General features: G+C 35.6%; 1 protein-coding gene across 1 annotated transcript; it reads right to left on the reverse strand.

Annotated features, from left to right (window-relative positions):
* Window positions 1-1,113: 1,113 nt before the first annotated feature.
* On the reverse strand, window positions 1,114-24,840 carry CB1H4orf33 (chromosome B1 C4orf33 homolog). The gene is given in 7 exon segments (XM_015071781.3): window positions 1,114-3,957; window positions 3,959-4,043; window positions 6,228-6,427; window positions 6,787-6,838; window positions 9,360-9,420; window positions 14,296-14,485; window positions 24,603-24,840. Coding segments are annotated over 6 exon segments (600 nt in total). The 5' UTR covers window positions 14,477-14,485; window positions 24,603-24,840; the 3' UTR covers window positions 1,114-3,936.
* Window positions 24,841-24,897: the final 57 nt, after the last annotated feature.

Genomic DNA, 24,897 nt, shown 5'->3' on the forward strand with positions numbered 1-24,897 from the left:
ATCTGATACCATAGTAAACAATTCAGAACATAGCAAGGAAATGGACTTATACATATATTAAATAAAAGAATGATTATTCTGTTATGGTCCTGAAGTTGAAAAGCAAATTTCAAACAGTGATTACAAACACCATTCTCAAATGCTAAGTTTCTATAGGGTGCATTACTAATGGACAAAGTTTCCAAAATTCTGTGGTTGAACTATATGTTCCTTTCAAAAGAAAATGTTTATATAAGTGCTCTTGCTTGCTTAGTATTGGAAGAAGGAAAATATTTCCTATCTGGACAAAAGAAAGCTAGGAGATATTTTAAAGACACCTAAACAGAAAAGAAGAGGATACATAGCAGGTTTCAGAAAGTTCACAAACCACAATATTCGAATTCAATATTTTACATGGCTATGATTATATCTAAAATATCTGTACTTTACTTTCCCCCCATATTATAAACAGTTATACTTTATATCTGAACCTGTGATTCAGAATGACAGATTCACTTCTCAAATCAGGACACACTAAATGTATCTTTTTTGCAGGGGGCAGGGTATAGTTTTATGTGTGTTTATAAAACTGCTTCAGGTAATTTATAGGTAAGGCACTGCAGACTATTTAAAATTTTTTTTAAACGTTTATTTATTTTTTTAGAGAGAGAGAGGGAGAGAGCAAGCGAGTGCTTGAGCAGGGGAGGGGCAGAGAAATGGAGACATGGAATCTGAAGCAGGCTCCACACTCCAAGCTGTCAGCACAGAGCCCAACGCAGGGGGGCTCAAACTCACAAACTGTGAGATCTGACCTGGCCAACGTTGGACGCTTAACTGACTGAGCCACCCAGGCACCCCACAAATATGCCTTTTGAATATAAAACTGGCATATTGTTGTCATATCAAATTAGTTGCTACTGTTGATTTTAAAAATATTTTCTGAATTTATCTAGGATGCCTAACACTGACACCAGCATATGTAGTTATGAAGACACTTACAGCCTTTTGTAAAAGTCAGCATTCATCTTACACCAGCTCTTTTCAGATAGAAAACATACTTAATAAATGAAAAAAAAATTAGTTAATAAGCCACATTTAACTAGCACTAGTGACTGCTCAATGAAACAATACACAGTAGAAGTTAACTCCATTTAATTTACAGCTTATTTTATAACTGTATTTTATTAAGGTATAATTCACAATAGTAAAATCACGTATCTTAAATATACAGCTTGGGGAATGTTGACAAATATATGCAGCTATATAACTGTCAGCCAGATCAATATACAAATCATTTCAACTGCCCCCCTCTCAAATTTCCTCATGTTCCTTTTACAGCCAGTTTGAATCCCCTGACCTCACCCAGAGAAAACAGTCGTTCTGAGATCCATCACTACAGCTTAGTTTTGCCTATAATTGGCCATCATATAATTAGTTATACAGAATGTTCTGTCTGGTTTATTTTGCTCAATGTAATGCTTTAGAGATTCAGGTAAGGTTATTACATTTATCAGTAGTCCATTCTTTTTTATAAGTAGTACTCCATTGTCTGACTAGATCACAGTTTGTATATCCATTCTCCTATAGATACAAACTTGATTGTTTATGTTTTGTGCCATGAATAAAACTGCCGTAAGATTCATTTCTCTTCAGTATGTACCTAAGCATGAAACTACTGAAAAACAGAGTGTGTATTTAACTTTCGAAATTTTCAGTTTTCCAAAGTGATTGTACCATATATTACATTCCTATCCATAGTGTATGAAAGTTCCAGGCACTCCACATTCTCATTATTGCTCAGTCTTTTTTAGTGTTAGCCATTTAACCAGTGTGTATATTTTGTAATTTTAGTCATTTAGTGGTATCTTGTGGTTTTAATTTGCATTTCCTTGATGATAAGTGATGTTGAGAGCGTTTCTATATATACTTATTGGCCTTTTGTATATTTTTTCTGTGAAGTGTCTGTGAAGGCTCCTTAACTGGCTTCTCCTTTTATTACAGGTTTGTAGGAGTTCTTTATATATTCTGGGTAAGAGTCTTTTGTCAGATATGGGTATTTTGGATATTTTATTCCAATCTGTGGCTTGCTTCTTTACTTTCTTAATGGAAGCTTTTGAGGAACAGAAAGTTTTGATTTTGATGAAGTCCAATTTCTCTTTAAGTTAGTGCTTTGTGTGTCTTATTTGAAAACAAGTGTTTCTCTACTCCAGATTATGAAGATTTTCTCCTAGAACCTTTTTCATTTCACCAGTCACATATAAGTTAATTTTTATGTAGATTAAGTAGAGGGTCAAGGTTTTGTTTTCATGCTTTTTTCAGTTATCCCAATACCATTTGTTGAAAAGATATCCTTTCCCTTTTTAAATACATTGGCACCTTTGTTAAAAAATCAACTGACTGTATATTGTTTCTTTTCTGGTTTCTGTTACTTTGATATATTTGTCTAAATCTATGCCAATGTCACACTGTCTTCATTATTGAAGTTTAATAGTAAGTCTTGAAGTCAAGTCATGTAAGTCCTCAAACTCTGTTCTTTTTCAAAATTGTTTGGCTATTTGAGGTCCTTCACATTTCCACATAAAGTTTTAATGTTTGTCAATTTAGACCCCAAAAAAGCCTTCTGGGATTTTTAACTGGGATTGTATTAAATCTATGGATCAACTTGGGGAAACAAATTAGGCAGCTTCTTTTCTCCTGTATAAAGAAGTCAATAGGTAGGCAGTCCAGATATGGTATGTTACTCTACTGCATTGTTTATAATTCAGGCTCCTCTGTCCTGCTGCTCAGCTCTCCCTGGATTGTCTCCTCATTGATACAATACAGCTAGTGTGTTACCTCAGGTTCCAATTATGCAATTCAGGAAAAAGGAAAGGGGAGGGCAAAGGACAAAAAGTGTATGACAGCTGAATCTTTCATCTTCAAGTCATCTTTCCTTAAATCCCCACCTAATACTGTGTACTTATATCACATTAACCTGAGCTGCTTTATCATGCCATTTCTGTCTTCAAAGGAATCTGGAAAAATGTTTTTGAGCAATGCCCCTAAAAATTCAAGTTCTGTTAGTAAAAAAGAAGAGAAAAAAGTATATTGTTGTGTATTCTGTACAATAAAAATTCTTCTGCAAGGCTACTAACCTCTGAGTTAAGAATGCTAGTGGAGAAACAGGTTTAGTGGAGAAGTTCACAGATGATCTGCTAGATGGCTTCAAACTCTGAGCTATATTATAGCACAAAATTTGAAAATTCTAGACCAGGAATGTTTAATGCTCACAAAGTAAAGCAAAAACATTTTCACATCTGGTTTAACAGCATACATAAGTAAGTGTCATCTGTTTGTAAACAAAAGTAGAATCAGTTGCCCAAATTCAAGGCTACTTCATTCCATTTCCTTCTACAGACTAAAAATAGCCTCCAAGACAGGAAAAACAGCTGATTAAATACATATGTATCTTAATGATGCCTTAACAAACATGGATCTCCTTCTCAACTGAAATAGGTCATTGTTTTCAACCCACTTGAAGAATGCAGAAGATTCTGAGTAAAGAATTATTGTACATTACATGGAATTAAAACATGTGCAAATAAGATGTTCCAGTCTCAGGCTGACTGAGGTTTAGGGAAGTGGGAAGAGAAATAATGATTTTGGCTGACAGAGTTGGAGATATTTGGGTTGAGGGTGGTAAGGCAGACAGTAGAACTCATTGACATGGTCGCTTCTGGACTTAATGACTCTGAGGAACATTTTAACTTACTAGATAAACTCATCTACAAACCTTCAATTTTCTTGTTAACTCATACACAACTTGCCACAGAGACACTGTATTTTCACTGACTTCTATGAAAATATTTGCTGTTGAAATGTGCTGGTGGTACCATGATTAAAAGAGATTATACTTATTATTGGTTTACCTTAAAAGATACAGAGAAGAAATGATTGATATGATCATCTACTATACTCCTATACATCAGATTTCTCCATAAAGCCACAGCTCTGATTCTGGTTGTTTCCATTCTTCTCCAAGCAGTGTGTTAAAATTGAAAGGCTTGAAGTATTCCAGACAATGGCTAAACAGAAAGAAAAAGAAGGTGGGAACTGAAATGAATTATGCATTTGTGAAACAGCTGTCCTCAAGGGCTATTTGTCACATTTGTGACAGAACAACATTCTATTTTAAAAAATAACAAAGGTAAGATGTTTTTTATGTGTACAACTTTCTCATTCTTTCTATGAAACATTCAGCTCTGAAATTCACCACATCTCAAAGCACTCTCAATTCTGCAAAAGCTCCCTCATGGCTGAGGGGAGAAATAAAAATCAACCCTCAAAACCTGATTCATTCCATCTAGCCTTAACAAATATTATACTCTTACAGATATTTTTACATTCAAAGTGTTATATACTTTATATGCCATATAGATAATTGTTTTTAAAGCTTCAGCTCAATAGATTATAGAGAATAGACGATTTTGTCAAAGCAAGGGCAGTTAATGTAAAAGAGATTTAATCCTAGTTCTCTCCTTTCTGGGAAAACCATTTCAACTATTGTGGCTTAATGAGGAGAGAAAGGCTTCACTAACAAGTTACAGTGGATCTCAGCTGTGTAGGAAATCACTCTGCCCTGGCTCCACCTTGGCCAATAGTATAATCATACTTTAATCTAGGGTAAAACTCCAATAACTTGTAAACGAGGAGCCTGAATACAGGAAGGCATTAGCTAGCTGGCGAAGAACCAGAGAAACAAGCCATCTTGATATGAGGGCCCTGAGGGAGTTGCATCTGGATTCCTGTCCCATTCTGCCCCCCTGGCCAGGCTGAACCTGGTTTAGAGTCACATGGTCAATGTAGGAAACTTCCAGTTACAAAATGAATAAATCACGGGGATAAAAAGTGCAGCCTTGGGAATCTAGTCAATATAGCCTAGTGAATATATTGTAATAGCCATTTGTTGTATGGAGACTGATGGCAGCTACACTTATGAGCGTAGCATAATGTACAGACTTATCGAATCACTATGTTGTACACCTGAAACTAATGTAACAGTGTGTCTCAACTATACTTCAATTTTTTTAATTTTAAAAATTAAAAAAAAAAAGAGGTTAGGGAAACAGTGAAGGATAAGATAAAGGGTCAGGACTGGGACAAATGCAAAGGGAAAAGGGAAAAGTGTGTCAGGCAGAATAAAGGCAATTGGCTAGAAAAGATAAAGGTGAAGTGAGTAAAGAGCGTGACAGGAAGGTGAAAGCTAAAGGGAGAGGAATGGCAGTATAGCACTTTCTAAAGGTAAAAAGGCAGGAAAGTCAGTCTACCATGGTACAAAGCCCACCAGGATATCTATTAGGCTATTCTAAACATGCAATCACACCAGACTATCTTGGCCACACTAGGTACGCCCAGAGAGATACAGAGTAGGAATCTCAGTTTGCCCCAGGACAGCATGTGCCTTTCCTTCCTAAGGGAGCAGTGTTTACAGCAGTCCATGAAGCATTTATGAAGCTGGGCAGGAATCATATTCTCCTTACGTGACAGGTTCAGGTGCAAAGAGGTAAGACTCAAAATGAGAAAATGTAGGCAATACCTTAGCTTACATGCCTGCTGCCCCACAGGAGCCAAAATCTCTTGTAATAATAACTTCATAGGCATAGTTTCTTACATCCCCACAGGGAACGAGACTGTTTAGGGGAAATCTCAAAGTCATGCTGCCCCTATCAGGTACTCATAGTTTATTTGTAATTCCTCTCAGATCAGAATCAATTTACCAATTAAGGGTCATTACTATGACAAGCAATGTTGCCTAAAAATATATCTGACATTTTTATCATCATGAGGTTACCAGGGGAAGAGAGCTAGAGAGTTGACTGAAGATCACATTCTTAAACAGCAAGGGAAAAGATTTATTAACCCCTCACTCACATCAGGAAACATAGATGCCTCTGGCCATTTAGCTCTGAAAGGGATCATAAATGAATTTGAAACCATATTTTTATACTAGCCATTGCAATACTCACTAAGCAACATTTTTCTCATGCCGCTATGGAAATGTAAGTGCTCTACTGACAGCAGTAAGAGAGACAATGTCTGCCCAAAGTCAGTCTGTCAAGTATTTACTGGGGACCGTCACTGGACATAAGACTCTACTAGGTATTTGTGCACGTGTCTTCTTGGAATGAAAAGTGTTACCACTGTTCTACCACAAATTAGATTCCAAAAAACTCAGAATCGGAACATATCTTCATTTATTTTCTACTTACAAATCAGGTTTTTGTCCTTGTTGCAGTTCATGCTGAGGTACAGGGTAAAGAGCTTCATAATTTCTTTTATCTTTTGACCCATGAATTGCAAATGAATTGAATTTTGTCACCTTTGGTGGAAAATAACTCCAAGGAAGATAAGCTTTGCCTTCCCATTTTGTCTCTTCTCTGGACACTCTGAATGATAGAGCAAGCTCCTGCTATAGAAACATGTGAAACACAAAAGGTAAATTTAGATGTTTTTAAAAAAAAATTTTTTTTAATGTTTATTCTTGAGACAGAGACAGAGCATGAACAGGGGAGGAGGAGAGAGAGAGGGAGACACAGAATCCGAAACAGGCTCCAGGCTCTGTGCTGTCAGCACAGAGCCCGACACGGGGCTCAAACCCACGAACTGTGATATCATGACCTGAGCCGAAGTCGGACACCCAACCAACTGAGCCAACCAGGCGCCCCAGTAAATTTAGATTTATACTTGAAACATTTTATAGAAGACACACACACCTCTCTACATACCTTATGGATTAAAGGATTTTGTCTAATATTTTTATTTACTTACTTTCCATACATTTCTTCTTCCAGAGAGTAAAAGCACCAAATGTTGTCCGTGACTGTCAAAATTAAAATTCCTCATGAGTGTTTGAAAGACACAAACGTTATTTTCTTTACTTTCCTTCATACCTGCAGTGTGTGTGCTTATATTAAATTTCCAAATAATTAAAAAGGTGCAATATGAATATTGGATAATTATAGGGAGAACTAGTATGTTCAGTTACTTAGAAATGTGATTTTCAAGCTTACCATTTTTCAGACCATTGCAGTCAAATGCAGAAAGCTACATGTGTCAGATGAGGCAAAGTATGAAAAAGGGATTGGGGGGGGTGGGTACCACAGTATCTGATGGCATAATAAAACCCATCTTGAAAACTAAAACACCATAAAGGAAGTTTGCACAAATATCTATGACTGAATCCAACAACTTTACTAAAGTTTATTTCTGTTAAAAAAAAAAAAAAAGAAAAAAAAGAAAAGGAAAAGGAAAAAGAAAAAGAAAAAAAAGACATGCTCATCAGGAAGATAAGAAATAAAAACATAGATTGTCTAACACAAGTCAACAGGCTGAAGATTTTAATTTGTATCTCTTCTTTCACACAACTCTCCACCATCCGTCTACCTGTTGTGTTTTCCTGTTTTTTTAATTTGTACCATTAGCTCAGACACTGATGTTACGTTTTCAAAGATAAACAAAATATATCCTCAGAAGGAATTCTATTAAGAGAGCATAATTGGGATGAGCCAGGTCAGTAAGAATCAAAGGATTTCAAGTAGTTACATGAAACAAATTTACTGTCTCTGGAAAACACTAAATATTTCTCCTCAGATGGTCTGTTGTAAGCTTTTCAGGAAGGATTTCCTTCAATAAATAATTCTAACAGAAGTATTATTTTCACTTAAAAGTTCTCTGTTTATTTGTATTATTATACAACCTTAAGAATATCCTAAGAGGAATAAAAAGTCCTTGCAAATTAAAACAACAATATTCTTCATGTTGCTTTCCTAGAGGCTAATTAACTGTCATAGGAGTTGATAGCCTGAAGCAAAACCATGATTCTTGATTATTAACTGTCCTGGAATATATGAAACTAAACTACTCTAAGGATTTTTTTTAACTTTTAGAATTATTAATTATATACATAATAGTTACTATATAATTTAAAAACAAAAGAGAATCTAATTATCCTATTCATATACTACTAAATCATTTTATGAAAAGACACTGATAGTATCATCTAATGAACTTAAAACTAAGGATAAAACTTTAGAATTCTAGCATACCCAAGTTCTTAACTGCTTTCTAAACAAGTTGCAAGCCTATTTGCCTTAGCTTTCTCTCCTGTATGATGAAAATAATCACACAACAGTTGAAGTTTTATTTCCTCATATGACAGTTTAATCGTATTTTCAACAAAAGATTCTGGCATGTTAGTTAAAAGGTACACACAAAAATATATGATTGTTCTCAAAAATATAATTGTGAACATCTATGTTTTCCACATCAGAATTAGCAAGATATCAAAATAAGGGAAAAGAAAAAAATATCTAAAATTTCATTTAAATCAACTGTTTGGGACTCTGCCCACCCTACAAAGGGACAGAGGCTGCTGGATTTAGATACTAAGAGGTATTTAAAAGGGGTGCCTAGGTGGGTCAGTCAGTTCCACATCTGACTTCGGCTCGGGTCATGATCACATAGCTCATGGATTTGAGCCCTGCATTGGGCTCTGTGCTGATAGTTCAGAGCCTGGAGCCTGCTTCAGATTCTGTGTCTCCCTCTCTCTCTGCCCCTCCCTTGCTTGCCATCTATCTCTTGAAAATAAACATTAAAAAAAATTTTTTTTTTAATTAATGTCATTTAAAATGAATAATGGCAATATAAAGAAATATTTCTTTACTAAATATTTTACTAATTTAAATTCTGTCATAATTTAGATGAAAGGTAGCCATAAATTTACTTTTTTGCATATATAGGAAAAACTGCCAACTAGGTAAAAAGGGTTCCCAAAGGACTGGTTAAATTTAAACAACAGTCCAAGGTTAATTTTTTTAATAAGTCTTTAAAAAAGCTATGTGTGATTTAATTTTTATCCCTGGCATTGAACACAAAGTGACACAGTATACACTCAATAGCTGAATGATGAATAAAAGAAGGAATACATAATTATGTAATACATAAAATTCAAATTTAATCCAGTCATTTAAAAGATTCCCGAAAAGAAACTAGTTCAATTCATTATATCTATATCTCCTTTTATTTCTGAATAGCTAATATATAATAATGCAAATTTTAGAATAATGAGAGGAAGTTTTGTTATTTATAATGATTTTTCATTTTATAAAAAACCCAATTAGAAAACAAGCCACATTAGAGAATTGAGAATAATATCAACATAATATTTTCAAAGGTTTACAATATATGTTATACACTAACTTGAAAATAAAGAATTATACACAATTCAGATTAGTTCAGATTAGCACTCCTATTGAGCTTTTCCCTGACCATATAATTTATAATAAGGAAATAACTGTATTCAAATTATGTAGTAATGAGTTAGAAAAAAATGTTATACTTACGGACAAAGTTCAACTTCTAAATACTGTTCAGTTATGTCATTCAAGAAAAATGCTTCCACAACTTTTGAAAACAAAGATAAGACATACTGAGAAGGTTGATTTTGCTTCAGTAATAAATACTTCATTTTTTAGAATATAAAATGAATTAACTCAGTATTTTTAATTCTATCCCCAAAAGAAAACAAATACGCATTGCCTGGAAGAAGAAATACATAGGAAATAAATCATCAGTTTTTTCCTACATCAGATCATCATAAATTAAAAATATTAATAAAGCCTCGTGTTGGGTGACGTTCTAAAACAATGAATATTATTACACAGACTTTGAGACAGTTATCTTCTTTTCTAGGAATTTATCTTAAGAAAATAATCAGACAGGGGTGCCTGGGTGGCTCAATCGGTTAAGCGTCCGACTTCAGTTCAGGTCATGATCTCACAGTCCGTGAGTTTGAGCCCCGCGTTGGGTTCTGTGCTCACAGCTCAGAGCCTGGAGTCTGCTTCAGATTCTGTGTCCCTCTCTCTCTGCCCCTCCCCTGCTCATGCTCTGTCTCTGTCTCAAAAATAAATTAAAAACACATTAAAAAAAATTTTTTTTAAAGAAAATAATCAGACAACTGGGAAAAGAAATAAATATCATGCCAGTCATCAAAGTATTGCTCAAAAATTTAGAATGATCTAAATGGTTATTTCCCAGGGGCGCCTGGGTGGCTCAGTCGGTTACACGTCGACTTCGGCTCAGGTCACGATCTCACAGTTCGTGAGTTCGAGCCCCGCGTCGGGCTCTGGGCTGATGGCTCAGAGCCTGGAGCCTGCTTCCGATTCTGTGTCTCCCTCTCTCTCTGCCCCTCCCCCATTCATGCTCTGTCTCTGTCTCAAAAATAAATAAACGTTAAAAAAAAAAAATTTAAATGGTTATTTCCCACTATATAAATAAAACTCCTGTTATATGGGAGAGCTGTTAAATAAACTATGGAATTTATATATTCCATGCAAAAATATATAATACAGTCATTACAATCAAATATACAGTTAATTATATTTTTTGATATGGGAAGATATCCATGATATGTGATAAGCAGGCTGCAGAACAATAACGAAATGTACATGAAATAAGAATGTGCATGCATGCCTGTGTCTAGATGTCTGTAAAGGGGAAAGCCTGGGTGGCTCAGTCTGTTGAGCATTTGACTTCAGCTCAGGTCATGATCTCACAGTCCGTGAGTGTGAGTCCTGCATCAGGCTCTGGGCTGACAGCTCAGAGCCTGAAGCCTGCTTCGGATTCTGTGTCTCCCTCTCTCTCTGCCTCTCTGCTGCTTGCACTCTGTCTCTCTGTCAAAAATAAATAAACATTAAAAAAATAAAAAAATAAATGTATGCAAAGTATGAGTGCACGCGCGCACACGCACACACACATGCACACAAATGACTGGTTAGCTCTGATAGGGGCAATACACGTAGGTGATTTTTCTTTTCTTTACAATTTCCTGGACTTTTTTGTGCATGTGATGTTTTTTAAATTGTTTAATTATGAAAGTAATACATACTTCTTATAAATGATTAAAACAATATAAACATATATAAAGTAAAAAGTCAAAGTCCTTTTCTTTCCACTTTGCTCTAAAATTTTTGTCAGATGTTTTCTGTCCTTCTACAATCTATTTTACCTGCATGGATTTTAAAAAATAAATATGGATCATAATTGCCTACAACTTGTTTTCACAAAAAACTTTGCAGCATATAGATACCTAATGCTTTTAAACTATTGTATAGTATTCTTCTATAGAATGTTATAATTTATTCACACAGTCCTTTATTGAAGACATATATGTTGTTTCCAGTTTTCCATGTGTTATTTTTATAATAAAATAGCTAAGGGTCGCCTGGCTGGCTCAGTTGGTTGAGCATCCAACTGTTGATTTCAGCTCAGGTCATGAGCCCAGGGTCTTGGCATCAAGCCCCACTCGGGCTCCTCGCTGAGCATGGATACAGTTCCATCAATGATTCAGGCTTATTGCCCCTTTCTAAGTTTTTTACCTAAATGAATTAGAATGCTTCCATGATGGTTAATTTTTGTGTCAACTTAGCCATAGTACCCAGATATTTGGTCAAACAGTATCCTAGATGTTTCTGTGAAGGTATTGTTTACATGAGATTTGACATTTAAATCGGTAAACTTTTAGTAAAGCAGATTATTCTCTATAATGTGGCTGAGTCTCATCCAATCATTGAAGCCCTTAACAGAAAAAAGACAGACTTCCCCTGACCATGAAGGAATTCTGCCAGCAGACACCATCAGACTCAAACTGCAGTATATACTCTTCACCACATCTCCAGCCTGCTGCTCTACCATGAAGATTTTGTACTTGCCAGACTCCAAAACTGCATAAGCCAATACCTTAAAATAAATCCCTCTCTTTCTTTACACATACACACACTCACACACACACTGTATCTCTTGGTCTTGTTTCTCTGGAAGACTCTAATACATCTTCTAATTACTATTTTCCATAATCATCTTAAAATCATTTTTGCATCTTCTCTGAATTAAACCCTGTATCAGATTCTGGGAATACTTTCATTAGCTTACAACCTAATCAGACATGAAAGTGGACACTTCTAATAAAAATATCAAAAGGGAAGGAGGTATGGGTTGCTACCACAAGAAAAAAGAAAACAGATACTTAGCTCCAAAATGTGGTTTAGGGAAGGATTCCTGGAGAAGGTGTTACCTAAGCTCCATCTTGAAAGATGAGTTGGAACTGGGTGAAGAGGAATGATGAAAAGGGCATTCCAGGATGAAAGAGAAGTATAATCAAATGTACATGATTAGGAAATATTTTCCCTTAAAGAACTACAAGCAGTTCAGTCTTTCTAGGCAAACATTGAAGTGCATGAAGAAGCAATGCTGCAAAGAGAATAAGGGGCTAGGTCATGGAAAATCTTATATAGAGATCATAAAAAGAAGGATGAAACTATCCCAAGAGGACAGGGAGCCTGAGAAGGTTTGTAAAGACCTGAATTATGAGTTTGAATTTTCATTTTATTTTTTTTAAATTATTTTTTTATTAACGTTTATTTATTTTTGAGACAGAGAGAGACAGAGCATGAACAAGGGAGGGTCAGAGAGAGAGGGAGACACAGAATCTGAAACAGGCTCCAGGCTCTGAGCGGTCAGCACAGAGCCCGACACAGGGCTCGAACTCACAGACCACGAGATCATGACCTGAGCCGAAGTCGGCCGCTTAACCGACTGAGCCACCCAGGCGCCCCTTGAATTTTCATTTTAGATAGATCACTCTGGCTTCTAAGTGAAGAATGAAGCCAAGGGCAAAAGGACAAGTAAGGAGGCTTTGACTGGCCCAGGTGAAAGATCATAAAGGTCTAACCTATGGCAGGGATAGTGGGGATGAAGAAGAACTAGCTTAGAGAAACATTCAGGAGGTAAAGCTGATAGGACTCAGTAAATAAATCCAAATATGGAGAGTGAGAGAGAAGGATATATTGGAAAGACCTCATATTTCTGTATTTGGTGAACTGATGTATTAAGTAATTGGGCAATTGGGGAAAGAAGCAGGTTTATGACAGAAGTAGATGAGTTGAGTTTAGGAGCTCTTGAGTTTGGTGTCTGTACTTCCAGTAGTTAAGTCACATTGGTGTCTACACAAGTAGGTAGCTGGTATATTTAAGTTCGGTATCAGTAAAAGATAATGTATGTTTTACATACAATAAGTTAACACTGACAAAATGCATGCTATACAGATTGTATGGATTACAAGAATCATCAAAGGCTTTTTTTAAAGAAATGAAACCTATATTAGACCTTAGAACTAAGTGCATTACAGGTGGGGGGAATAGAATGAGAAAAGGTACATGGGTGAGAACATGCATGGATAGTAAGACCATTAGCCTTTCATAAGTCAAGAGCCTTTGGTTGACATATGGTTTCACTTATATATGGAATCTAAAAAACAAAACAAATGAGTAAATAAAAAGTGGAAACAGACCCATAAATACAGAGAACAAACTGATGGTTGCTGGAGGGAGACAAGGAACATGGGTGAAAGGCAGTGGGAGATACAGGCTTCCAGTTTTGGAATAAATAAGTCACAGAGATAAAGGAAATATAATCAATGGTACTGTAATAGCATTGTATGGACACTGATGGCAGCTACACTTGTGAGCATAGTATAATACACAGACTTGTCAGACCATTATGCTGTACACCTGAAACTAATGTAACATAGTGTATCAATGACACTTTAATTAAAAAAAGAGCTTTTGGTTGAATATGATAGGCCAACCCATGAGTACTCTGAAATCTTACAGGAAGGGTTTGAATTTTCTCTCAGGGACAGTTATGGTTTGTGATCTGAGGAATGGAATCATAAAGAGTATTTCAAAATGTAAGTTTGGTTGCTTAATTAGAATACATTAGGAGGGGATCATATAGCAAACCTGGCAAAATGTAATTTCATGGTATGTCTTTTAGTCTTCATTTGACATGTGAGATTGTCAGTATAAAATAAAAACTACATTTCATATTAAAGTTGATAGTATTTCTATAAGTAAAACATCCCCAAACTTCCATAAAGAAGGTTTATAAGGTTAAAGTGGCAATTTGAAGATACTTAACGACAAAACAGAAATGCTGAACTCTTCTTAAAATAGGTATCAGAAGTAAAGGAAAGAAATATGGCAGCAATTTAAAAATCTGGATTTGTAATTGCCATTTTTCACTGTTCTAGTTATATAGCTGAAGTCACACAGGTGATGGTGAAAAAGTCAGAATAAGAGATTGGTAGGGAACGGAAGAAACTGCACACGTCAGCTGCTCAGAAGAGCACACACTTCCTTACAGCAAGATAAAATAATAGTTCTAGGAGAGGGTATTATAAAAAGATTTATGTTTGCAATAAAATACAGTACTTCTACTTACCTTCATAATCCCACAGTTCATTGAAAGGTTTTCCTGGTTCTCCAAGTGGAGCTGGAGGATCATTGAAAAATGGGGCGCTAACTTCCATCACCACGCCTCCATCACCTGGATTCAGCCTGACAAACACTGGCTCATGCTTCACTGGAAAACCATCCCAAGTGTATTCTATTTTAAAATCCATCTGAAGACTCTAAAGGAAAAAAAAAAATAAGACAAACTCTAACCGTATACAATTGTTTCCTATAGTTAGAAATGAAATGGAAATGTCAATGTCAAATAGCAGGAAAGCAGCAGAGGGGCAGACACACAGTTCTGAGAGTCAAAAGGCCATTTGTGTTATAGCAAACTGTGGACGTGAGTTCTATTATAAGATAGGGAGTTGGATCCAAAAAGCTTTAAGACTAGGTCTAGATGCAGCTCATGTTACCTTGTAAAGAATATATCAAAATCATTTTTAAAAACCAATTAAGTCCACTGAAGAAACTATTCATGTACTTAATGACTATAAACACTATGAGTTTCTACATTCTTTATCTTTTATTCTAAAATGTGCAGGTGTATTGGACCCCTTTGGGAATCAAGATCTATATAATAAAAAAACGATTTGATAAAAAAAATAACTACAAATCAGCAGAAGCACTGCTGTTAACACTTGTTCTTTTGGCTAAAACCCTTTTCTCTTTGGGGTGGGAATTGCGGGAAGGGGGGTGCTCCAACTATTTGAAGGTTAGTAGAGTTTAATATTGTCTTCCTTGATCTCAGGGTACAGATTTTCTTAACCTTCTCAATTGTTGATATTTCAAGTGTTAAACACAACATGTTAATCCCTTCTCTGACTGAAAAATAGACAGAATTCATCGTCTAAACTTTGAAATAGACTAAATACATTTGAACAAGCAGTATTTGCATTTTAAATTGTTTCTCTGAGGATTAAATGCAAAGAAAGCATTATATTAATAAAATTACATTTTTATTTAAACACTATGGATCAGGCATTTTATAAATGTTATCTCACTTAATTTCATAACAAACTTGCAGAGGATCTATTTTTATTCTCATTACAAATGAAGAAAACAGATTTGTCCAAGGTCACATGAAACTGAACTAACATAAGCCATGTTTTCCCAAATGAAGATACATCACTGGGGTGCCTGGGTGGCTCAGTCGGTTAAGTGGCCGACGCCGGCTCAGATGATGATCTCACGGTTCGTGAGTTCGAGCCCCATGTTGGGCTCTATGCTGACAGCTCAGAGCCTGGAGTTTTCTTCAGATTCTGTGCCTCCCTCTCTCTCTGCTCCTTCCCTGCTTGCACTCTGTCTCTCTCTCTCCCTCTCTAAAAAATTAATAAACATTAAGAAAAATGAAGGTACATCAGAGATCTGTAAGGTGATGAAAACCTTATTTTAGGAGTGGTGGATTCCTCAACTTATATTAGGTCCTTATGTCTTGTTCAGAAGATAGTCTTGATTAGCAATGGTGCTATTTCCAAACTTCAATTTCCCTTATCTGAAACCTTTGAATGCATTTCCTTGCTTCATAGGTTTTTACTGCAAATAATAAAGTTATTAAGTTTTGAATAAATTTATTTCAATGAATAGATACTGAGTACCTACTGTGTACCAATCATTGGGAGATCCAAATATATAAGCTCGGTGGCCCACAGAAATCCAAGATCTTTGAAAACCTTTTTCTAAAGTCTGTAGTAGCTCTTCCTAATTTTCACTACATGGTAACAAATTTTAATTGATAATCTCTAAAATTAAAATAATTCTGGCATTACAATCCATTTGCAACTTACAGTATTTGAGAAGAGGATATGTTCAGCAATTTATGTTCTTCATTATTAAAATAAGCTCAATGAGTGATAAGTCTGCATAAATTGACTGATTTTTGTAGAACTTAGTACTGATTTTATGTGAAATAAAATACCTCAATCATAAATTTACTATCCTTAGTTGAAATATCAAGGCGCATTCTTCATGTATAAATGGATAAATCTCTATCCCAAATTTTGGTACTGGTTAAGTACCATCTTGAAGCATACAGGAAGAAATAAGAACAAATCAAGATGTTAGAAATGGTGATTAAATCTGATTCTGGTACCAATATGCCAGAGAATATGCTATTCTCATAACCTGGAGCTTTACAATCCTGGCAAAATATAACTTAGTGACTTGAAAGTTTTGGCGGATTCACTCATTCTCTACAGGACCATCATATCTACAAAAATATTGCACACATTAAAGGGATCTCTATCCTAATCAGTGGGTTTCCACTACAGAATTCTCAACGCCCAGCTATTCTAGGCAATCATCTCTATGTCTAAATGGAATTAAACCACACGCAGTGATTTGCTCCTAAAAAGTGGCTTGTCACTTCCATCCACATATGGTGGGTCTTGTGGTAAGACTGACATGTACTTTAGAGTTTCAAATTACAAACTACTCTATAACTTCAAATTATAAAATGTAATCTTACTTAAAAGTCCAGAAGAAATTAAATATAAAAGCAGAGCTACTCTTGTTGAGAGTATAAAGTAGTGGAACTTCAAGACCTTCTACTAGCCTTTTTCCCTGATTTCTTTGAGCAGTGTTTGAAAATTACTGCAAGAAATATTGACTAGACTTCTACCAGCAAGGAGGAGTGTCATGGATGACATGTCCAAGGGTAGCATGTAACTTTGGCTTTAACTGCATAAATGACTTTAGTTTCCTTATTAGAATGACAAATTTGTTAATTTGCTTAAAGAGCATTCCTGTTAATCTAAATGTACACAATGTTTATAACAAAATTAACCTAAAAATATGGTCAAACCCACTAGTTTACAATGTAATCTAAATATAACATGGACCCAGACAAAAACAACACAGTCTCCTTTCAATTTCCCTGGGATACTTAGAACTGTCTCCTGAAGCTTAACTCTCACTACCTCTCAATTTTTTTGTTTGCACGTGTACTCATATGAAGTAAAGACAATTCAACTGTCCATGTCCTTTGTGAACTGTGCTAGTGTGCATCCCTGCAGCACTCTACTTCCTGTCACTCTCTACTGTCTATACATGATTCACAGCATTACAACATGTTTACTGTCTCCCCATTCCCAACTAGAATGCCTGTAAGTAATAGGAATTTATTATTTATTTCTTAAGTAAATAATCATTCTAGTCTCTGGATCCAAAATTTCATGATTCTAAGGTTTTGTGCAATAGAAATCAACTGTGTTTGTGGTAGCATTTCTCTTTCAACCAAAACAGTGGTAAGTAACTAAGATAATATATCATACCTAGAAACGTCCTTTCAATTTAGTTTATCATAGGTGTATTGGGTGCCTGGGGGCTCAGTCAGTTAAGAGTCCAACTTCAGCTCAGGTCATGATCTCGCAGTCTGTGAATTCGAGCCCTACATCGGGCTCTGAGCTGACAGTCCAGAGCCTGGAACCTGCTTCAGATTCTGTGTCTCCCTCTCTTTCTGCCTCTCCCTCACTCACACTCTGTCTCTCTGTGTCTCTCAAAAATGAATAAATGTTTAAAAAAATTTTTTAAAAAGGTTTATTAACTACTCACTTTATTTCAGGTGACATACCAGGTGCTCAGGAAATAAAGTTTAAGTCTCTAGGGAGTTAGGGATGATTCTCATGTAGCTAACCAACCGGTCTTGTATAACTAAACCAAACAGGTCTATTATCAATTAGTTCATTTTGCAGTCCAATTTAATAAGGTTGGATCCCTATACCAAACTATAAATAGTTTATATAGTATATTTAAATAGCATATGTTATATATAATATATATAATACATAGTATAAATAGTAATATATTATATATGCTATATATAATATATACTATATTTAAATAGTATATAAAAATAGTATATATATTTAAATATAGTTTGGTATATTATGTTCAAATGTAAATGAATCAAAAATTTAAACATAAAAACCATATTAAAAAATGGAAAAAATGAATTTTTAAAAAACCTTATAGTAGAAAAAAAAACCTTTTAAAATATAACCCCAGGGGCACCTGGGTGGCTCAGTCAGTTGAGTGTCAAACCCTGGCTCAGGTCATGATCTCACAGTTTGTGAGTTTGAGCCCTGCATCGGGCTCACTGCTGTCAGCACGGTGCCCACTTCAGATCTTCTTTCCCCCTCTCTCTGTGCCCTTCCCTCGCTTGCATGCTCTGTCTCAAAAATAAACTTAAAAAAATAAATAAAATATAACCCCAAATCCAAAAGACATAAAAGAGTGATACATTTGGCTGCATAAAAATAACAAAACCAGAAGAAGTCTGCCTACATCCACAAAAAAACAAAACAAAACAAAACAAAACAAAAAAACAACTACCACCATTACAGGGGCGCTTGGGTGGCTCAGTTGGTTAAGCATCTGACTCCTGATTTTGGCTCATGTTATGATCATGACATCGAGCCCCATGTCGGGATCCACGTCAGGCTCTGTGTTGGGCATGGAGCCTGCTTGAGATTCTCTCTCTCTCTCTCTCTCTCTCTCTCTCTCTCCCTCTGCCCTTCTCCCTGGCTCATGTATGCTCTCTAGAAAGAAAAGAAAAGAAAAAAGAAAAGAAAAGAAAAGGAAAGAAAAGAAAAGAAAAGAAGCCCACCATTACAAAATCAAAAGACAGTTTGGGAACAAAAACATCTTCAACTCATATTTTAGACAAATAACTAACTTCTATTATGTTTAAAGGGCTCCTAGAAATCAGTAAGGAAAAGTTCAATATCCCAACAGCAAAATAGGAAAACACAGTTGACAGAAAGTAGATGCAAAATGTTCAACCTCACTTATGACAGAAATGCAAATTAAAACAATACATTACTATTTCCACGGATCAAAAAGTTTGATAACATGGTATAATAAAGAGGACACTGAGAAATAATCACATATTGTTGTGGGGGCATTACTGGCACAGCCTCTGTGAAGAGCAATCCCTCAATATCTATCAAAACAAAAAAAAATGCAAATATCCTTTGACTCAATTCTAGTTCTAGGAGTTATTATACCTGCACATATTCAAAATGACATAAGTATAAAGACATTCACTGCAACATTATTTATAATAACAAAATATCAAGTTAATATCATAATTTAAATATCCATCAGTAGAGGACTGATAAAGAAATTACACTATTATTAAGCAAGAAAATACAATTTAGCTATTAAAAATGAGGCGGCTCTATATATATCTAAAATATATTCAGTGAAAAAAGCAAGGTGCAAAAAGCATGAATTTATTTCATTAAAAAAAAGGCACTTTGCATATATACTTGTGAATGCATATAGTATCTCAAAAAGCATATACAAGAAACCAGTGATGACAGTGGTTACCTCTTTTGAGGGAATTAACTGCCTGAGACAAGACAGAAAGGGAGGTTTACTTGCAACCATTATCACTTTCTTTTAAAAAACTACCTGAATTTTATATTATGATAGGCACACATCACTATCAAAAAATAAATGAATCATTTGAAACTATTTTTAAAGTCCATTTTATGGCTGGATCTCTCAAAGACTATAGTGACCACCTCTTCTCTATAGACGCTTCTCTGACTCTACATATGCTGAACATTTCTAAAAAGTCAGAATGAACACTGGGAATATTATTGAAGGAATATATTCATTCAAGGTGATCACCAGTCTATTATGCAATTTCAGTGTTGGCTATTTAAACCTTTTTTCATTATTTTTTAATGTTTTATTTTATTTTTGAAAGAGACACAACATGAGTGGAGGAGGAACAGAGAGAGGGAGACAGAATCTGAAGCGGGCTCCAGGCTCTGAGCCCTCAGCACACAGCCCGACTTGGGGCTGGAACTCACCAACCATGAGATCATGACCTGAGCCAAAGTCAGATGGTAACCCACTGAGCCACCCAGGTACCCCTATTTAAACTTTCTTAAAAGAATGTTAGTTAACCTGTGTTTTTCCACATTTTTAATCTCTATTCTTCAAACTACTCTTTCATCAAAAAAAGTCACAGTTTTTAAATTATTTTCATGCTTTATCTGTACTAGAGAAAAGGCCTTTAAAAGGAAATGAAGGGAGATAAAGAAGACAGAACCCCAGAACACTGAGCACCTGGAAGACGGAAAACATTCTGCAAAGGTTAAGTTACGGAAAAAGGTGTTTTCTCTACAGAACGTTTTACAAGGAAAATTTCCAAATTCCTTGTTTCACGAAATTTTCTGTAGTTTCTCACGATAATTATTTTCAGTTTGCATTCTGCTTCCACTTGCACCCCTGCCCATTTACAAGAGAAACGGAGAAAGAAGAAAGTCCGAAAGTGCGAGTAAACTATGCCAGCAAAAGCAGCGGAAAAATAAATTACCAGAGAAAAAGCCAACAAGACTGGTCGAAGGTGCCAGTAATGACAAAGGGAAGAGCGCATAACAAGGAGAGAACACAGACCCGGAAGCTCTTTTCTGCACCACACTCAGCTCACTAGCTTCTGTGGGGGGTCACCGGAGAGGGCTCAACCTTAGGCTCCGCCCAGCTGCCTACACATTCTGGGGGTGGGGCTCGGAGGACTGAGGCCGAGATGCCTGGTTTTTGCAGGAAAGAAAACTGCTGAAAGACTACCAATGAATATCTGAACTTTTAATCTTTCCACTTAAGTTTGAGCAGTCTAGAAGGGGAAGGATGGGTAATTCAGCAATATAAATACTCTGCAACAATCTGAAAATGGATTATAAATCATTAAAATTACAATAGAACGAGGGCTCCTAGGTGGCTCAGTCAGTTAAACACCAATTTTGGCTCAGGTCATGATCTCATGGTTCACATATCCCAGCTCCACATCCAGCACAGAGCCTGCTTTGGATCCTCTTGCCCCTCCCTCCCTCCCTCTCTCTGCCCCTCCCTCCATCTCTCTCCCTTTCAAAAACAAACATTAAAAAAAAAATTACAATAGAACACATACAGCAATAATTCACTTAATGTAACTAAAGGCTAACTGGCCCTATAAGCAAAAATTGTAAATTAATTTTATATTACACTCATTATAAATAATATTACCCTAAATGTAAATTATATTACACTACTGGGAGGCATATACATAGTGGTCAAAGATTGTGACATTGGAACCAGACTGCCTAGGGTCAAATTCCAATTCAAGCACTTTCCAACTGTGATCATCAGCAAGTTACTACTGTAAAAAGGATTTTAAAATAGGACCTAGCTTCAAAGGTTTTTGTGAGCGGATATATATACATACATATATATATATATATATACACACACACATATATATATACACACACACATACACACATATATATATATATTTAGTACAGTGCCTAGCATGTATGTAGTAAATATAAGAGATTAGCTGTTACTATTAAAGTATATAGGTTTGCTTAAAAAATATTTTTCTGTTGAAATCATTAAAATTACATCTTTCTTAAGTGGTTTTCCTTTAAAAAAAACTAGACTATGAGGCAGGAGAATCTAACTGACCCTTGAGATCATAAAATATGGTTAAGTGTTCTAGAGATACACATCATGGCTCTGGTTGGTTCAGTATCTGAGCATTTATCAATCTATTTTCCTTCATTTAGTGTCTCTTTCATGCCAGTGTAAACTTATTGTTTCTAAAGAGGATTAGACACAAACTCATAACACAATTTTGTGTAAAATTTTAAACTTCTCAAGAAAAGGTAATAATTTACAGAACTACAATATTTCCAAATAATAGAATCACTCTGTATTTTGGTTGCTGAGAGTTACCAAAATGTCTATAGGATCTATGGGTTTAATTCAGGAGGAGTCACTGCACTTGAACTTCATAGCTACTCTGAGAATACTGTGCATATGCTACATATTTAAGTCAAGTCACCACCATTTTCTCCTGCTCTGCAAGAGCAGACATTAGTGTGTAGCCATTACTCAAAAATTGTAAAAATTGCAATTTCACATGGCTCAGCCTAAACTTATTTTGCTTATAGCATACTTTTAAAAACCGCTTTGGGGGAAAAACGGCTTTTGTATTTGTTTTACCACAACTATTATTTTTGTTTTATAAAAATCACTTTGGGTGGGAGAGGGAAATGAGGAGTTATTGTTCAATAGGTATACAGTTTGAGTTAGGTAAGATGAAAGAATTCTAGAGATCTGCTGTACAACAATGTGCACATAGTTAACACTACTATACTCTACACTTAAAAATTTGAGAGATTTCATATCATTTCATATTACAGAAATTATAATAATAAAAAAGACAAGCTTAAAAAGAGAGCTCCCAATTTCCAGGCCATGCTTCTCTTGGCTGGTGAAAATAAACATAATTAAGAAGAGCTTCTTAAAAATCAGTTTTTTATGGCATTTAATTATACCAGAGAATGTTTCATACAGTTTTCACCCTAGCTTAAAGTTCCAACTTTGTATTCTTTATGATGCTTTCCATATAGTACTGGGTGCTCAATGTCAATTTATTAAATAAGTTAATATTAGTAAAAGCTATCAATTTTCAAGGGTTTTCTTTATTGAGGAAATAGATCTAGGGCTAGAGAATCGTTAAACACATACTAAGTACTTTTTTTCTCTCACTTCTCATTCCTTGTACTCAATTACATTAATACTTTCGAAGCACATCTACTGAATTCTTTAATTCCTTCTTCACATATTTGTTGAGCCCTTACTGTGTTCCAGGCAGGAGCCTGGAGACAAACTACAAAACAATGCATGAAGCATTAAGGAAGCACCTTCCTTGGATAGAGAACACAAGGGAACCTTTAAAACCAAGCAACACTAGAGGCAATACTTTAAGGATAAGTGGAATCATCACAATTTTGTTTCATAAGGATGAAAAATTTTTGAAAAAACTCCACTGAAATTCAGAAATTCAACTAGCTCAGTTTTGTAAACCAGCCCCCCCCAGACAAACACCAAATCCCAAAACTACAGTTTGTATTGAACTTGACTGTATAAACCAGATAGTTCAAGTACAGAGATAAAAATTCCAACTTCAGATATTTGATTTATGCAATGCAAAGGCAATTCATCATTTATATCCAGAAGGTACTCTTTGCCAGCACTAATATATATTAACATCTATAACTTCCACAAATGTAGAATTAAATTTATTACTATTTGATGGCAAATTAAACTACAATATGACAAAATACAGGTTCAAATGTAGGAGAACTTAAAAACAAGTCCTTGGGGAGTCAGTGAAGAGTTCATGAAGAAAAGTCATACACCGACCTTCAAAAAAGAGTTGAAACTTGCCCACTCAATCTCTCCTTCCAATAAGTTTTTGGGTTAACTTCAAGGCTACCAAAACCAGATCAAGTTCAATCTTCACTGACACAAAGCTAAACTAAACTTTTTTGTGCTTGTTAGATATACCTCCATATTTGACAGCCAGCCTTTAGAGGAAGGGACCACCTCATCTCTTAATAGGGAGTATGGAGAAAGCTTCAGGATTTCAAATACATAAATGGACATAGTGGGACAAATTTTTTAAACTTCTTAATATATTCTGCTAACATTATATCATTTATATAGAATTATGAGTACAGAACAACAAAACTTAAACTGTTAAAGAGAAAGCCAAATGGAGCTACATCTTGACATATCTAGTGAAACCATTTCAATAAAACATATTTGGCAGAACCATAATCTATTAAAGCTAGCTTCAAGTTAATATTTTTATTGCTAGTGTTCAAATTTCCTCCAATAGTAAGATAAGGCTTATATCCAGACAAAATCAATTTTTAATTCTGATAATTGTAATTTACCCCCAAATTTAAAGTTTTGTCTAATATTTTCTTGCAATACAATGTAACTTTTTTCTTCTTTTTTAAGGAAGCAAAGTATCTCTAAAGAAATAACTGCTGGGGCGCCTGGGTGGCTCAGTCGGTTAAGCCGCCGATTTCGGCTCAGGTCATGATCTCACAGTCCATGAGTTTGAGCCCCCCGTTGGGCTCTGTGCTGACAGCTCAGAGCCTGGAGCCTGCTTCGGATTCTGTGTCTCCCTCTCTCTCTGACCCTCCCTCGTTCATGCTCTGTCTCTCTCTGTCTCAAAAATAAACAAACATTAAAAAAAAATTAAAAAAAAAGAAATAACTGCTGAATTTGCAGGACCTTTCGAGTACTTGTAACTACATGCCTTACTGACACACAGTTAAATATTTAAAGAGGTGTTTCCTTTCTCTAAAGACCCAGAGGGGCAGTATCGTACTTAGCTTCTGGAAATCAAGTCCATACTCAGAAATCCTCCAGAAGGTCAGCCTTGGTGGTGGACTCGAAAGCCGCCAGCATGGGTTCTCCCTCCAGCTCCAGAAATTTACTTACTTTCCACTCACTCCTTTTGGCCAGCACGTTCTCCCAGTCCAGAAGTACTAGGTATCAAAGATCCCGAGAACATTTAAAATATGTATTTTATGCCCTACCTACGTTTACATCTTGGGATGTAAACACACACACGGAAACACTGTACTCCACCACAGGAAGACGGAAAGGAGCCAGCTCGCCCCTGCCACGCTAGTGGCTCAACTCCCTGTTATCCAGGTTATCGCAGCTCCGCCTATAGCTTGACAAATAGCCAATAGCGTGTAAAGACTCTAGGAAGCGCGATGATGTAAGCATG

The sequence above is a fragment of the Acinonyx jubatus genome, chromosome B1 (genome assembly GCF_027475565.1).
Source record: "Acinonyx jubatus isolate Ajub_Pintada_27869175 chromosome B1, VMU_Ajub_asm_v1.0, whole genome shotgun sequence".
NCBI classification, from domain to species: domain Eukaryota; kingdom Metazoa; phylum Chordata; class Mammalia; order Carnivora; family Felidae; genus Acinonyx; species Acinonyx jubatus.